The sequence below is a fragment of the Lepisma saccharinum genome, chromosome 17, assembly GCF_977018435.1.
Source record: "Lepisma saccharinum chromosome 17, izLepSacc3.1, whole genome shotgun sequence".
In the NCBI taxonomy this organism is placed as follows: Eukaryota; Metazoa; Arthropoda; class Insecta; order Zygentoma; family Lepismatidae; genus Lepisma; species Lepisma saccharinum.
The window spans coordinates 22,187,577-22,204,167 of NC_139245.1; the positions used below are offsets into that span (position 1 = coordinate 22,187,577).

Here is a 16,591-nt window from a genome sequence, read left to right on the forward strand (position 1 = left end):
GAGTATCAACATCAAGGACAGTATCATGACGAGACTGGATTTTAAAAGGCAAAAAAGTTTACTCTAAAATGGACCAAAGAAAAAGGAAAATTATTGCCAAAAAAAGGAAATTGAAAAAGGACTATAGCTTATTTTTGCACTCCACTAAAAATACTAATTTTAATGAAAGCACAACATGTGCCATTCATACGTAAAAAGGGATACATTACATTTCTTGCATTTTTTACTTTACTTCATATGAAATTTAATGTATCCCTTTTTATATATGAATGGTATATTATAACGGTACCTAGCTTATGTACCATTATAAAATAATAATGCATGTAGCATAAAAACTAATATTTTGAGAATCTCTGTAATAAAGTGAACATGAAATCTAAATTTTGATCGTTTGACACGTTCTAACCCAGTAAAAATAAGTGTACGTTTTTGAAGATCAAGTAAATTATTGTGAATTAATTTTGATTATGGTAGATGACTATGCACTTACGGTAGGAAAGCTATGAGTATAAAAACATCCAAAAGTTTTGATTCACTAATTTTTCAAGGTAATTTTGGTATGCGCACATGTTCTATACAATTTGCGATCATATTGAAGCAAAATTATGATGTTATAAACTTGTTGTTTGAATAAATTCTACGATTTGGTCTAAGAATGTGATAATCCCGATTATGTAAAAGTTTACAATTATTGCCAACTTTCATTGAAGGAAAAATCTAGGTCTTACGTGAAAAACCTTTTTTCCACTGAGGATAAAAATCTTTTATTAAACATTTAATAATGTAAAATAAGTAAAAACTGGTAATAAAGTAATAAGAAAACTGATTTATTGTGCAAACATTATATCACTTATTCATGGAATAAGATTGTATAAAATTGTATTTCGAATTATAAAATGTTTGTAAGTTTATAGTCTGTGGAAAAAATGGACTTGTCTTGGATAAGTCGTTAGTTTTGCAAAAGACTACAATTAGTCTTTTACTTTCTACTTGTTTTAAACAAGTACATTTTGCCAATTATGAAGTCATGCATGGATGATGATTTCTAAGTTGAGTTTCATTGGCAAAACCCACAAAAAGTAAGTTGGGAATGTGGAAATATTCATTTATATGTCTTCGTGAACAATACATGATTTTGGGAGCCATTTTTTATAGGTATGGACACAGCTAAGTAATGTTTTTTCACAATCTGTAAGTACGAAAGAGTACAGAAATAACTTAAACCATTTTTGATGTGTTATTTGGGCCATAAAAGTAGACGTTGATGAAAAAACGTAGCTACCAATTCTCCTAGATACTTCAATTCTTCCTATGGAAATTACGTTTGTCAGGACAAGAAGGCACTAACTTAGGAAGTGATGTGCAATGATTTTCTTGTAGATCTAAGAATAATAATTGAGCTGAAAGGAAGGTACATGTAAAGATAGTGACCTTTAGTGCACATTACTTTAAATGTAGCGCACATGATGTTGATTGATTTGTTGTTTTAAGTCCACTTTATGCACAGAAAGGTTAATTGGGACTGGACCTACAGTTTAAAGTGGGATCCGAACCACTTTGTGCCTCCACCGGGTATCGAACTGGCCACACCTGATGTTAATTATTGATGTATTACATGCTTGTTAATACTTAGGTTAGTATATATAAAATATAACATTGATTTTGTAAATTCACATTTGGGATTACATATATGAAAATATTGATTTTGTTATCCTTAAAGTATATTTTATAATATGACGATAGAAATGAATAAATTTTAAGTATATTGATATTCATTTCTAATTGACCATTGATTAATATATATCATCTTGGTAATAGATAATAAAAGTACTTAAAAAATACTATAAAATGAACTACTTACGATTTGTGGGTTTTTACAAAAAACAACGTTTCAAGACTCAACTGGTCCCTTCATCAGGTTCACAATCTTGGCGAGTGGAATCACTTCATGGCTACGTCAATTAGAATGAAAGATAAGTAGTAAGGTAATGGTAAAAGTTAATGGATAAAAAGGTATTTTGTAACAACTGACCCCTGTACACATAAAACTTCATATTCCCTTCTTTCCCTTGTAAGAACTTCGAATCTAAATATGAACCATAAAAAACTTCATCACATTAACATGTTAAAACCCCACATCGTGCCATGCATGACCATATGGCGACTGGTTTGGCTTCTCGCTGAATGTGAAAGTTGCCAGACTCCTGCCCCCGCCTACTTCCCTCCTGCTCCTATCCCCCACTACTGCGTCATTTTAAACTCGAAATCGTGGATCACGTTGATTACGGCCGGAGTGACCTGAAAACCGATACTCTTTCCTTTACTCACATCCCATCTCTTGAACATCTTGATCCATAATTCGTCAACATTTCCATCATCCCTATTCAATTTATTATTCCTGTCTTTGCAAATAAAAGCTGCTTCATACACGTTTCTACTCATTGGTTTATTTTCAGTTCTGACCATCTCTCTTTTCCTAATTTTATGCCCTTCCTCAATTACATGTTCAGACAACCCCGTTCTTGGAGCCCCCTCTCTAATATCCTTATCGTGCTCTCCCCATCTAATCCTCATACTTCTTCCAATTTGTCCTATATATTCCTTGTTACATTCGCACTTGATTTTATATACCCCTTTTTCATTCTCCCCCCTCTTTTTCTCCAGTCCTTCTATTTTTTTGTACTCTGTAAAATGCTTTCCAATTGTTCACGGTGCCCTCATCCCTTCCCTGTGTATTTATATTTCATCCTTTCCCCATCCTCATCTTTAACACTTTCCACTACTACCCTAACTTTATTTTCCTTTCCTTTCCTTCCCTTTCGCAAATTTTGCGAGCTTCCCTTCGCAACCTCCTCAATTCCATTTCTTTATACCCATTCTTTTTTCCCACACCCATTATCCATTTTTCTTCTTTCCTCAGTTCATCCCTGTGATTACATAGCCTTATTGCTCTTATAAAAAAGTTGAGAAACACATTATTTTTGGTTCTTCTTGCGTGTTCTGATTCGTTATGAATATACAGATCTGCCAAGGCTTTACCTTGGTATACCCCAGTTTTGTAAAAACGTATACTCACAAATCATAAGTAGTTCATTTTATAGTATTTTTTTAATACTTTAATTATATCATTGTAAGTCACACACACCTTAAATATGAGTTTGTAATAGATATTCACTTAGCCATTTCACTGAAACAGGGAGTTTATTCACAAGCAACAAGCTCCAATCTTTTGATGACGGAGTGCTAAAACGTTGGCAAATGTAACAGGAGTAAATATTAAAATTTTTATTTAACATATCTGTAATTCCTGAAAAGAACTACAATATATTTGTCATTACGTGTGTTATCGAAAAAGATTAGAGATTAAATATTTAATTCAGTCTCGAGTCTTCCTCCTTCAAGGGGAGGGTAGGTGATAATATATTGTGCTTTCAAATAATATTTTTAGTGGGAGTGCAAAAATAAACTATAGCCCTTTTTCATTTCCTTTTTTTTTTTCAAGGTAAAGTACAGCGAATAATCTTACCATCCATTTCGTTGAAATCTTCCTTAAAACAACCCCCCATCCCTTGGGGCATGCCACTGTATCCACTTCAATAACGGTGAAAATGTAACACCAAGGGGAACTACCAGCTATGGTCATTTGTTCGAGGAATAGTGGTAGAATTGGAATTCATATCAATATTTTAGAATATATATGTATATTTTTCATTTTACAAAATTATGCAATTCTGAAAATTTCCCCCAAAATCTATGCAGCAAAAGCTAAATCAGCTTGCAAAAATCCCACAGCAAAGGAATTAATGTCTTTCGTTGAGGAGCTGTAGCTAGAAGAAGGTGAAGGGGGCAGTTGTCCCTGGAGGTAAGCCAAGGAAACACCGAATGAAGAAAGGAAAAGGTTGAAAAAGAGTAAACCATGTGGCACCTGATAAAACTTTGGAAGCATTTCTACATTATTTTGTTTTATTTTATTTTTAATTGCATTGCTTTACTGCCACTTTTGGATAATCACGATGATAGTGATGAAATTGATGAGGGGACACTCACAAAGAACACCCATGCCCAGGCTGGGATTCGAACCCAGGACCCCTGACGTAGCAAGCTGTGCTAACCACTCCACCATGGAGGTCGGCTACATTTCTACAGGAATCATTATATTAGTGAAAGGTCAAATACTTTTTGAATATACCTCGTACCATTTTTCTTATGGTCTCTCTTTGGAGTTCAGAAATTGTGGTTTATGTGAATAGTAATAAGGAAAGTAAACTTGGAGAATTATAACATTTGCATACATCAAGGGGAGTGGGGGTGGGAGAATCAATGCAGAGGGTGGCAAATTCTGTTCTTACCCTCTGCATAGAAATCTTGAGCAGCAGCTTCACCTTAATATACCTCAGATTCTTATAATTTTATGGAAAAATTTCCATTGTTTATCTCTCAAACCCTTTCACTTGAACATATGCATGTTATGAAGAACTGAAAATAGAAACCAAATTAAAAATATATAATTGTTAAAGCCTCTACTGGTATCGAACGTGGAGCCCCTTAATTGAAAGACAATGAACTGTTGAGTAAACCTTGGCTTTCACTTTCATTCTTCTCGTGAGTTAAATATAAATATATACTGTAAAATATAGTACAATTTCGAAGAGTTAGGAAAAAATATGGAGTGTAAATTTCAGGTTTTCTGTGGAATTTAGCATGCTGTAAAATGAACCTGTTACTTGAATTATTTGCATTGCATTCTAAATCACTTGATCTGTTGTCTTTTGAAGGTTGGATGTGAAAACAATAGAAGAGTCTGATAGGTCAGGTACAGATCCGGAGGATGAATCTCAATCTGTGGCAGATATTAAGAATGTTAGCGATTATCGAGCAATATTCCAGCCAAACAGAGCACGTAAGTACTACTTTGTCATTGTAATATTTGTGCATTGTTTTGAATAAATTCTGTATAGTATATTACAGGTTGAGATCCGGCCCTGTCATTTCTGTGTTTGTATTGTACGAGAAGTAAGTTAACATTGAGTGGAAATAATCATGAATGTTTCGGATAGATAGCTTTTGGATACACCAAATTGTGTTTGTCGAATTTACTTGTTGTCTTTGGTGATGAATAGGGCTAGGATTTTGGTGATCTTAAAATTGCCAAAAATTGACCTTTAAAAATTACATTTATGACCTATGCAAGAAAATGCCCTATAAATTTTGAAAAATGACCTAAAAATTCTGAAAGATTTGTAAAACAAATTTATAAACTACCAAGAGAAATTCAAATTACAAATTAACGTATCTATCACATGTTCATTGCGTATGGTAGTACAAGTAAGAAAGTTTACTTTTTTTCATATTTTACACTTTAAGTAATCATATGGAAATTTTCAAAAGTGAATGATTGCCGGTTTTCGGACAAGACAGCCTTGTACATGGAAAAACTTTTCTCGAGTTCCACCGACACAAGAGGAGCGTACTTGAAATGAACAATATCACTTGCTGTTAAGTCATTTTTAATTCCATCGAGTGCAAATTGCTTCCCTGACAAAATGTCCGATAAAGAGCACAAAAATTTGTACCCCCTTGTTTTTTTAACAATAATCCGTCTGGTTACAATGTATTTACTTATAGAGGGAGAAATCACATTATTTGAGCTGAATTGTTACACAACAGCTTGTATCAGTAATACTGCACAGAATTTCTTTGTTTCTTCAAACACAGTCATTCAGAACTGCGCTGAAGGCAATGAGACAAGAGTCGGGAACCTCTCTCCTTCAAAGGGTTACATTTGCATGTAAAATGCCCCTTCTTTCACCAAAATGTAGAAAAATTCATAAGATGACTTTTAAAAGGCTGAAAAATGACTTAAACGATTTTAAAAGTTTAAAAAATGACCTTTACTCCAAAAATGCAAAAGATGCTCGAACAAAGGCATCCCTATTAATTCACTTACGTGTAAATCACGTTTCTATTTAGTTATGCAATGTTTCTACCTTACCAAAAAAAAGATGGATTTGCATCAAAATCCTAGAGCCCTAGTGATAAAAATAATGCAATGTTGACAGTTGTTTTAATGGCTTTTGTGGTACTTCTATCTTTCTTCTTGCCTTAGTACCAGCACTTCTGCAGCTTTACTGCAATATTTTTTATTTCACTGTGCTTTACTATTTATGAACTTGCTTATGTGCTAGTTGTTAATATCAAATATGGTGGTGTTCGGTATCATTGTAGTTGTGCTACCAATTTTTGGCTTTTAGCTTAGCTGAAAAAGTTATAAAGTAATTCAGCTCACTCTTCCGTACATGTAAATTAATTACATGTACTGGTGGTGCTTTGTCCACCAAGAAATAAGATCTTGAGTTATTTTCATGAGACTAATTGAGGCAGTTGGGAAGTGCTTGTCAGAAGATAGTAATGATATGTATTAGCTTGGTTCCATGGTATTAAAGCAATTGTTGTCTTTCACTGCCTTGTATGGCTTTGTTAGTCAGAGCTAGAGTTGGAAGTGTTCGAAAAATGAGTTTTTGCGGAAGAAAATATAGTTTTTATCCATGGGTCTTCTAAATAAAATATGGATGGATTGTAGTTTAAAAGCAAAATTTCAGGTGTTCAGTATGTGTGTTAGGAACCACACACTTGATGAACTGCCATGTTATGAAATCAGTACTTTAAAATACATTATAGTCATATACTTATACCATAATGATAACTCCTACAGGGAGGTTATTTCAGTCGTTCACCGCCAGCGTGACGGCCGTTCGTCGGGCTCTTCATGCAACAGGTCCCGGCAAATTGCGTTCAGGAAGTCCGTAACAGAAACCGCTTGTTTTGTAATGTTTCCACTTTTCACAATTACAGTTACAATTACAATTGAAATAAGCACGTACCTTGTCGCAAGGATGCTGGAAAAGGTGTCCTCCCAAATACAAATATTTCTGGCACCTTATTTCTGACAGAAAATCTTAGATTAGACATCGCTACTTTATCGTCAGTTGTCAGAAAGGGAAGACAGCATCCCGGCGCATAAAGCAAACCGAAAGCGTAAAATGATATTTAAAAGTAATAATAATGATGATCACTAACCTCCTGTGTTATAAGAGATGTTGAAAATGACTTCCTTCAACAGCAATACAACACGTTTCTTAGGTTCAAGAGATCCTGTCTATCGTAATTCCCTGACCACTTTTCTGCAAGAATTCGTTTTCACGTAATTATCGTACATAAAAACTCTATGTTCAAGACTATATTTGTTTAACGACATAAGTAATGAATGAATAACAATTAACACACAATAAAGCACTGGCCACGAGTAAGCACATTACAATAACACAGTATAAGCAACACGCGTACTGATAAATGAACAGAAGTGAACATGAATGTACACTGACGTCTGGTAGCCGACAGTGTTGCTAACCATTTTTCGGCAATGTCCCTACAGACGTAGTCAAAATGTCCCTACAACTGACCAAATGTCCCTACGCCAAGTAAAGTGACTAAAAAAAAAAAACACCTCATGAGCATGCAAACAGAAGATAAAATATACACATTTACTTACCAAATCTTTCTGCTCGGTGCTTCCACAATTAATGAAGGAGCGAATTTACAATACAGGACCTCTTCCCGATTTTTTGTAATATTTCGCATACTCACTAATTGAGGCCTCCTAATCACGAATTTGAAGTTAAAATTTGGGGGGTCACGTGTAGAAATTACAAAATAAGTGACATTGAGTGGTCCGCGATCGGCACGATTGCTTATTATTTACCGGAAGATTTTGTGTTTCCAATACTTAAAAAACGAAATATACATTCCTGATATTACTACGACCCCAAATTTTAACTATGTTTGCCTATCCTAACCTAACCTAACCGTACCTGAATGGTTCGTGGGGCTATCCGTCAATGGTTTGTTGGGCTACCCGTGCATGTTTTTTTCGAGCCCAAATTTTAACTATGTTTGCCTAACCTAACTTAACCTAAACTTACCGAGAATGGTCAGTGGGGCTATTCCTGAATGGTTTTGCGGTAATTGTGATTACGAACCGATAAAAAATATTATTTTCGTAGCACTTTAACGGCAAACGTTCATCATCGAAGACGCCATTTTCGTATCCTGCAATTTTATGATTGATGTACTGTTGCCAAATTTACCTGTAATCAAATCAGTTCTTCTACATCGTGATTGTCGCTGTCACATGTAAGCACGTTCTTTGGGCAATATCCATAAGTTTATTAATTAGCCCACAGCCATCCTCCTGCACACTCCACCTAACAATCTGTACAACATTAACAACTTTTTTACTGTTCTCTTCCGCCATTCTTACGCGATCCATGCTCTCCAAGTATGAAATCAACAGTGTGGCAACGCTGTAGACAGCGTAACTAATTTTAATTTGTTCATATCAACAAATATGGCTACCATACTTGTATACGGAGAATCATTGCGAGAATTGAAAAGCTTATTTTACAACTTCTACACGTTAATGAACATTTTTTCCCCCTCACCCCAACATGTTAACTTGAGATAAATAATCACGAATAATTATTTCGTGAGTATAAGACGTAGCATAGAAATTACAGAAGGGTCCGGTATTGTAAATTCTTGCCTTAATGAATAATAGGGGTGTGCTGGACAGAATTTTTTGGGTCGGGACGGGATCGGGACGGTAATTTTTTTAAATCCCGACATTCGGGACTGAAAAATTTGCAATTTCCCGACCAAGTCGGAAAATTTTCTGGACGGGAAATGTTCGAAATTTCCCGAAGCACTGGAAATCTCGAATTTTACAAGTCATTTTCACTTTAAGTGATTGTTTTTGCATTTCTAGAATAAAAACTTACAACTTTCGATAAGTTCCAGAAACTTACAAGGCAGAAAACGTCGAGAATTAACGACTTTTTAAAGTAAAGAATCCAGCACACCCCTAATGAATAACGTTGAGTCGTTTACTGTTGATTATGTTATTTGAAGTCAGAGGCGAAGATATAGTACAAGCAATGCAAGCACTGCTTGCATAATTCGAATATCATTTAATGTACTTAATGTTCTAACCGTATTTAGTTTCCATCGCACTCGATTTCGCGAAAAAATGCGGCCGCAAACTCCCCCAGCAGCTCTGTAGCAAGCACCAGCCTCAATGCTTGCAGCCGTTCTGCGGGAAAATAAGGCCTCCGAAGGAGTCACATGGCGAAGCGTGAATTCTGGTGGAACCCGTCCACAAAGCTTCTACAAAAAGCTGTGCTTTCCGAGCTTGCGTGATTCCCGAAAATAGCCGAGTTCAACCGAAAGCAGAAGGATTCATCTATGGGTACGTTGCCAGCAAAGACTAGTAACGAATATTTGTCTTCATGAACACGTAAACAAGATCGCAAATATAATAATAATTGTTAGTCATAAAATAACTAAAAGAAGTTATTATCACTGTTTTAAATTCCATATATATCATATTATATTACAAATTATTTTAGATTTCGCGAAATGTAAAACGCGTAAAAAAGTTGACATTGGGAGTTGGGGCAGTGGAATTTCTGCACCCCCGTGAAGAGTTTTCTCAGGGAGGGAGGGAAGATTGGACGGACCTTGGTCCTGCACCCTGCTTCCTGGTCGGTCCAGCTCAAATTACGCCAGAAGTGTTGACCGCTACCAGTGTTTGCAACTGCCAAATTATTTACGCAGTAATTCAAGTGAGCTCAATAAATTGACTGCTTTTGAATAAAACTTGGGGTGAAAATAAAGCTATCTGAGAAAGAACTATCTACTGATATTTGTACATGGCATAGAAGTAAATCGTATACATTCTGCATATTATGAGCACAAGAATATGTTTTAATGATTGATTGATTGATTTGTTGTTTTAAGTCCACTTTATGCACAGTAAGGCTAATCGGGACTGGACCTACAGTTTAAAATGGGATCTGAAACACTTGTGCCTCCACCGGGTATCGAACCCGGAACCCCTTGATTACAAGGCGACGACACTACCACTGCGCCATCGGGGAGGCCCGAATATGTTTTAAGTTCTATTATTATGACGCAAGTGGTGTTCCCAGGGTCTTTTTACGGTCCCCATTTTGTCATCTTTTCCTTCCTTTGACGTTTTTTCTTAGATATACTGGGCCAAAAGGGGGTTATGTCTACCATCCACCCCCCCCCCCCCCTTCGCCCCGGGCACGCCATTGAATGACACTTTATTACTTAAATATTAATGTACATATTCGTTCTGCTGAAATGATTGTGATTCCTCCGCGTAATTTTTATCTCCAAACTGATATATCTTTCCTTTGTGACGGATAAAATTAAGGAAATTGGTTGGTATCACTTTCTGTTGTTTCAGAGATTTTCAAAGTGATCTTGTGTAGATGCTTGCATTTGCAGTTGTGGAAAGCGCGTGGGATAGTGTGAGTGTTTGTTGCTTCGTGTTTTGTGCTGTGAATTTATCGGAATGAACGCGTATTTAGGAACGGTTGATGTGAAGTGCGGGTGTATTATTGAGCAATTGAAAATTGCTTCGTTTAGCTCGAGAGAGATAAGTGTTAAAATGAAAATTGTGGAAGGGGGTCGACCAACACCAAGAGTTTGAAATTTATTGTGGTGAGTACATCGTCTATGATGTGTTTCTTTGCTTTGAAATGAATTTTTTATTGTTTGTGTTTAACTTTTTATTTAGTGTTTAAGTTACTCCAATGCGGTTTTTAGGGTGCCCAAAAATACTAAATTACATCATGCAGCGTAAAATAAACAAATGATTCCCATTTTTTTTATCTAAATCGGTTTGGTCACCGTTTGACCATATTAAATAATAATGAACAAATAAAGGTACTAATAAGTAAGTAAGAAATTCCGTCTCCCTTTAGTCGTATGCGGAAAGTTCGCATATGCAAAACGTTTAATATCATATGAATAACGTTACCTGGATTTTTTTTTTAAAAGTAAATGTGACGTTTGCGGATCATATGGTTTATTTTTAGTACAGTCACTTTATTACGATATTTTGACAAATCCAGCGACTGGGTAAATGAGGCTATACTAAACCTTGAATCTTTCCCCTCGGCATGTCGTTGTACTACATGTTTTGTTGTACTGAAACATTGCTTGCCTCCTTCGTAAGACTACGCTTCGCTACTGTTTGAAGTCATACATGCTGCTGCTGTGAAGAGATAGATGTTGGTTGGTGATGCTGTATTTCCTGCATTCTTTAACAATTTTGGTCCCATTTTATTTCCCTTTTTTGTTTTTGTATCACTTAACATTGAAAATATTCTTTCCGTTTCCACGTTAGAATGCGGCAATGTTAGCACTATTTTCGCGAGAGTGGAAATGTTTTCAAAAAGGAACTTGCCTTGAAAGTTTTTGGTAACCGATAACATGTTCCAAAATTCTGATGGAGATCTGTTAGTTAGTTCTTTTTTCTCCTCCTCGCTAAAGTATCCAGATAAACTAATTCATAAAATGTAATTTACCAAGATTGAAAAAAGTACCTACGTTTTCCCTCATTTGGCAAAATCTGTCCCTACGTTCCTACGCGGGCGAAATTTAGTGAAAAGTCCCTATGCGTAGGGACATGTCCCTACGGTTGGCATCACTGCCGACACGTGCAGTATGAAGCGCCCTCTCGCGGCTGACAACTCACCCAACCCCCGATAAGCTGCAGGCGCTGTCGCGACAACTGAGAATAAAGTAGCGATGACTAATCTAAGATTAGATGTCAGAAATAAGGTGCCAGAAATATTTGTAATTGCGAGGGCACCTTTTCCTGCAATCCTTGCGACAAGTTACGTGCTTATTTCAATTGTAATTGTAACTGTAATTGTGAAAAGTGGAAACATTACAAAACAAGCGGTTTCTGTTACGGACTTCCTGAACGCAATTTGCCGGGACCTGTTGCATGAAGAGCCCGACGAACGGCTGTCACGCTGGCGGTGAACGACTGAAATAACCTCCCTGTATTTCTTTACATGTTGTTCAATGGATGTTGAGTATCAATGTCAAATTTTCACAAATAAAAAGTCTGTATCCAAAACTCTAGCATTTTGAATTTATAAATTCTGTACTTGAAGCTCATTTATACAAGAACAAGAAAAGTTTTATTGATGCAGAAGGATTACTTTTTTTAGAAATGTCATTTTGGCACATGAAATGTTGCATGATAATTTTTTTTTCTCAATGCTTTTGTTTTGTTTTTATTGCACATTTGTAGAATTCATGGTTTATTTGCATGGATTCTTTAAGTGTTGCATGTTTCTTTTTTTTCCGTGTGTGTATCCAGCATTATTTCTTTGTTTTTCCAGTTAACCGCACACCACCTCCTTCTCATCCTTTCCTTGCACCACCTGAGAAGGGTAAGTGTCATCTTACAGTTTCAGATCTCACTTAACCTTGCTAACATGCATGGGTGATAAGATGGTGCTGGGAATAGGAATTTTAAAAAGTCAGTCATAAGAATACCTGATTTGAAGCTTTGAACACAGAATTATTTTTGATCATTTGTAGTTTAACACCAGTTTCTTCACAAATAAACATTACAAACAACTTTTACAAGAAAAGGAGGATATAAAGGAACAAATGGAATGTGTAGCTGCTTATGACACATACCTAATTTTTTATTTGGTGTTTTTAGTTACTAACATTATTACAATTTTTATTTGTTTTTTTAACTCACATGGAAGTCAGAAATTAACTTATGGCTCAGAAAGTGATTGGATTTCTTAAAAAATATATATCCAATCACTGGAAAGGTAGCAGAAAATATTCAGTATAATTGATATACCTGTTAACTGTATGGATTTTTTACCAATTTCTAAACCCTGATTTGCTACAGAGATAAAGAAAGGATATTAACTAAGCAAGAAGTTAGGGAAAATTTAAGGTTCAGCCAAGTAACCCACCGATGTCTTCAGCATTTCATACCAAACCAGCCTGTGGTAATGAAATAAATGCTTTAAAAATTGTACCAAATTGAATCTCTTCTGACGAGTCAAAGCGTTAATATTTGTACTCAAAAAGTAAGTTAAAATGAAATTTGCTTGGCACAGTGAACGGGAATCCTGTTAATATGCAATTTACTTTTATTAAGTAATTTTGGGCAAACTCCTCATCAAGAAATAATAAGATATAGTGAGTATTTAACATAAAAATTTTGGGTGTCGAATGTTATCAACAATAATATTATTTTTTTCTTTACTGTTTGTTAGTACATGGTATTTATTCCTGTAGAAATTCTCCTGAAACAATGTAAGATATTTATAAGGATTGCATGCCTGATGGCCAGTTATAACTTGTTGCCCAGTGCTTGTTGTCATCTTTCTGCATCCTGACAACCCAACTATTCTTGCCAACTGTATTTCTGCATTTTTTCTTGCAGTGTATGAGAAAACTGAATGAGTTTGTGTTGCCTATCATCTGTGAAAATTTAATTGTAGAATGATCATCGTAGTTTATGGTTCTAGATTCTGCAAACCCATGTTTTAGTATATCGTGAATGATGCTTACTGCATAGATTATTTTATAAAAAAATGAGTTCTTGGAGTATCTTCTGTGCTGTCAGGTTACACATAACTGATAAAAGTAAGCACTTACATACATATTAGGAATTGTCTGGTATGAAATGTTTGCCAATACCAGTAAAAATTATGGATATCAATAAATTATATTTTACAAATATGATTTAAGTTTTAATTTTAAATATTCCATGAAAGACATGAAAAGTTAATTAATTTTAAAAAAATAATATGTATTAATAGATAACTGGAACAGCTTTTGCTTTATACATTTACTTTTAGAATCATAAAAAATAACAAGATGGCAGAATTTTGCATTAAATTACAACCTATAAATATAAATATCAGATGAATAAAATTGACTGCATTTTTACTTATAACTAGTGCATGATCTGCTTAACTTGGCTGATACCAGCAGACTGTTGATTAACCTGTAACCCCCAAGTGCATATATGTTAAAATAAAATAAAAAGTGTCTTGTCAGGTTCCCATGCTGCAGCAAATCAATTGCAGTTGGATTTGACTTCTTCAGTAGAATGCAAGCCAGATGTTGGTGGGATACTTATTCTATTTTTAAAGTTCTTGTTATGTATTGTATTTCCTGAGTTAATTTTATTAGTTCTACAGTATAGTTATCCATAAAGGAGGTGAGTATATTTGCTGCACTAACACTATAAAATACTTTGATCTGGAATCATATATATGTGTGTTCATTTCTTAAGTTCACATAACCACAATTATACAGGGTGCTTCCGTGACCATGTAAGGAATGATGGAGGGGGACAAAAGCATCAACTTGAGGTGAGGACCCCCCTGTAAGGAAACACATCGTTCAGAAGTTATAAGCCAAAACCATTGTGACAAAACACAAACATGTAGTGCAACCCCCAGAAAAGGATAGGAGAAGTAACTTCCTCGAAAGGTCCTGGATAATGAATAATTATTATCCACACCTGTGGATAATGAAGAGGAACTTCTGGCAAGAATCCTTGCTGCCTGTGATGTTAGGACTCCAGGGATGTTAGAGGATATGTGACAGAGCTTATTGCAAAGCTGGCTGGCATGCCTGAATCCAAGATGGAGGATGCAATTTTGAACAATTTGAACAACTGCTGTAAATGGATTTATTCTGACTTGCTAAGTGTGATGTAGGAATAGCAGCAGATAGTAATTTGCTTATTATAGTTACAAACCGAGATCATTCCTTTTTTCTTTTCTTTCACTTTTATAAACACAACAAACTTTCGTTTGTTAAGATCTTTTTATGCTCTAATCGGGACTGGACCTAACGGTAAAATGACACCAGCGCCACTGTACTCATTTTGTATCCAAGAAGAAGGTATTGATTGCATAGAATCTTCTACTTTCTAACAATGGTTTTGATTTATAACTCTTAACGTGGGCATTTCCAGAGTCCATAAACAAACACCTTACCTGCCAGTTTCTCAATGTCATGCCCCCTATCCTTTTGTGGGGTTGCCCTGCGTGTCTGTGTTTCATCACAATGGTTTTGGCGTATAACTTCTGAATGAGGCATTTCCTTACAGGGCGTTCTTATCTCAAGTTGACGCTTTTGTCCTTCATCAGCCCCAAAAACTTGTTACATGGTCCCAGAAACACCCTGTGTAATACAAAATAAAAAAATAAATCTTACTACTTATAAATCTCAAATCTTATTATTCTGGCAATGTTTTTTTTTTTAAAATTCGCCATAACAAAGCTGACACTACATGTACACTCAAACTTACATGGCTGGTCACTGTACAATATTCAAATATTTATTAGTTACTTAATAAGATTCAAAATAAGGTTTGTTTTATTATTTTGTTCCTGTTCCTGTCACAACCTTAGAAATATGTTAACTGAGAAGATCATTATCATATTTAATAAATAAAAACTATTGTCATTGGAACAAACTGTTCATTACCATAACAACTAAAGTGACTTAAATTATTGCAATATACTTGGATCAGGCATGAAGTTATTGGGCCTCCTTCACATTAGTTAAGAGTAATATTGGTTGAGTGTGTTCGTTCTGCACACAAATTATGAATCCCCGAACTCGCAGCCAGCTTGTAAAAGATTTGTGTGATGAGGTGAAGGCTGCGATTGAAATGCCTAGCTTATCCAACATGATCATAGACACGATTAGAAAATCCGTAACTAACTTAGGGCATCGTTTGGAAGAGAACCTAAATGTAATTGTAGAGACCGTTAATGAATGCTACAGAGATCTCGAGAGAAAAGATGCTAAAATTAGAGGAATGGAAAAGCAAATGCAGGACTTGGTGGGAAGGATGGAGAGGTTTTTTCAAGGTAAAAGATTCTAAATTACTTACCACATTCATTACTCATCACTGATTTGTTAAAACAGGAGATTGCTAACTTACCATATGGTGGTGTTTTTTGCAGACACTTGATGTTTTTTATAGTAAACTCATCAGGGAAACAGTTGAGATATTTTTCAGATATAATCACGTGGTACTAAAGAACATTACAATGTTCTGGTTTTAAAAAGGCAAATGTTTGGTGGATAAAAACTTGGCACAATATGCCATCACCTTTTGGCTCATTTCACTCCGATCTTGAAATGTGTTCCCCGGAAACCAAAACACACACACATTGGGTTAAAATGGTGCAACTCTCACCCAGTGTGAGGAGACTTTTATGTGGCAAAAAAATAAGCCAGATACCGTATTTACGTGTGTATAATGCGCATCCTGGTTTTTGATGGGTAAAAGTGACAAAAATTTTATCTCTTATATAATGCGCAGTACAATCCAGTTTCCAGAAAAGGCTTTCTAAGTTGTAAACCTGTTGCTATGCTAATCAAGAGTGAATGACATCATAAATGAGTCACCTGTTGCTATGTGGTCCAAGAGGAAAATATCCAACCCATGCCGCCTCCCCCCTCTCCCTCCATTGTGTTTAGCATCCCAAAGCTTTCACTCTTTACCCACCTTATTTATTCTGTAATAGCAGAAAGCGAGATCAAAATTACATTATGGATTTGCAGTGCTCCGGAAGTTATTTTCTATTATTTCTCGGCCAACAAATACTGCTGATATGCATTCCATGTCACGGAAGGTGCATGCTCGAAT

The 16,591-nt window shown here is 35.5% G+C and overlaps 1 protein-coding gene across 3 annotated transcripts in view; it reads left to right on the forward strand.

Moving 5' to 3' along the window:
* Positions 1-16,591, forward strand: part of kat80 (katanin p80) — a 92,000-nt gene that overhangs the window by 27,523 nt on the left and 47,886 nt on the right. For 2 of the 3 annotated variants that reach the window (XM_083139096.1, XM_083139097.1), the window contains exons 8-9: positions 4,776-4,900; positions 12,282-12,332. In XM_083139096.1, coding sequence (XP_082995222.1) covers positions 4,776-4,900; positions 12,282-12,332 — 176 coding nt within the window. The remainder of the gene's footprint in view (positions 1-4,775; positions 4,901-12,281; positions 12,333-16,591) is intronic. The other variant, XM_083139098.1, reaches the window with a different exon arrangement.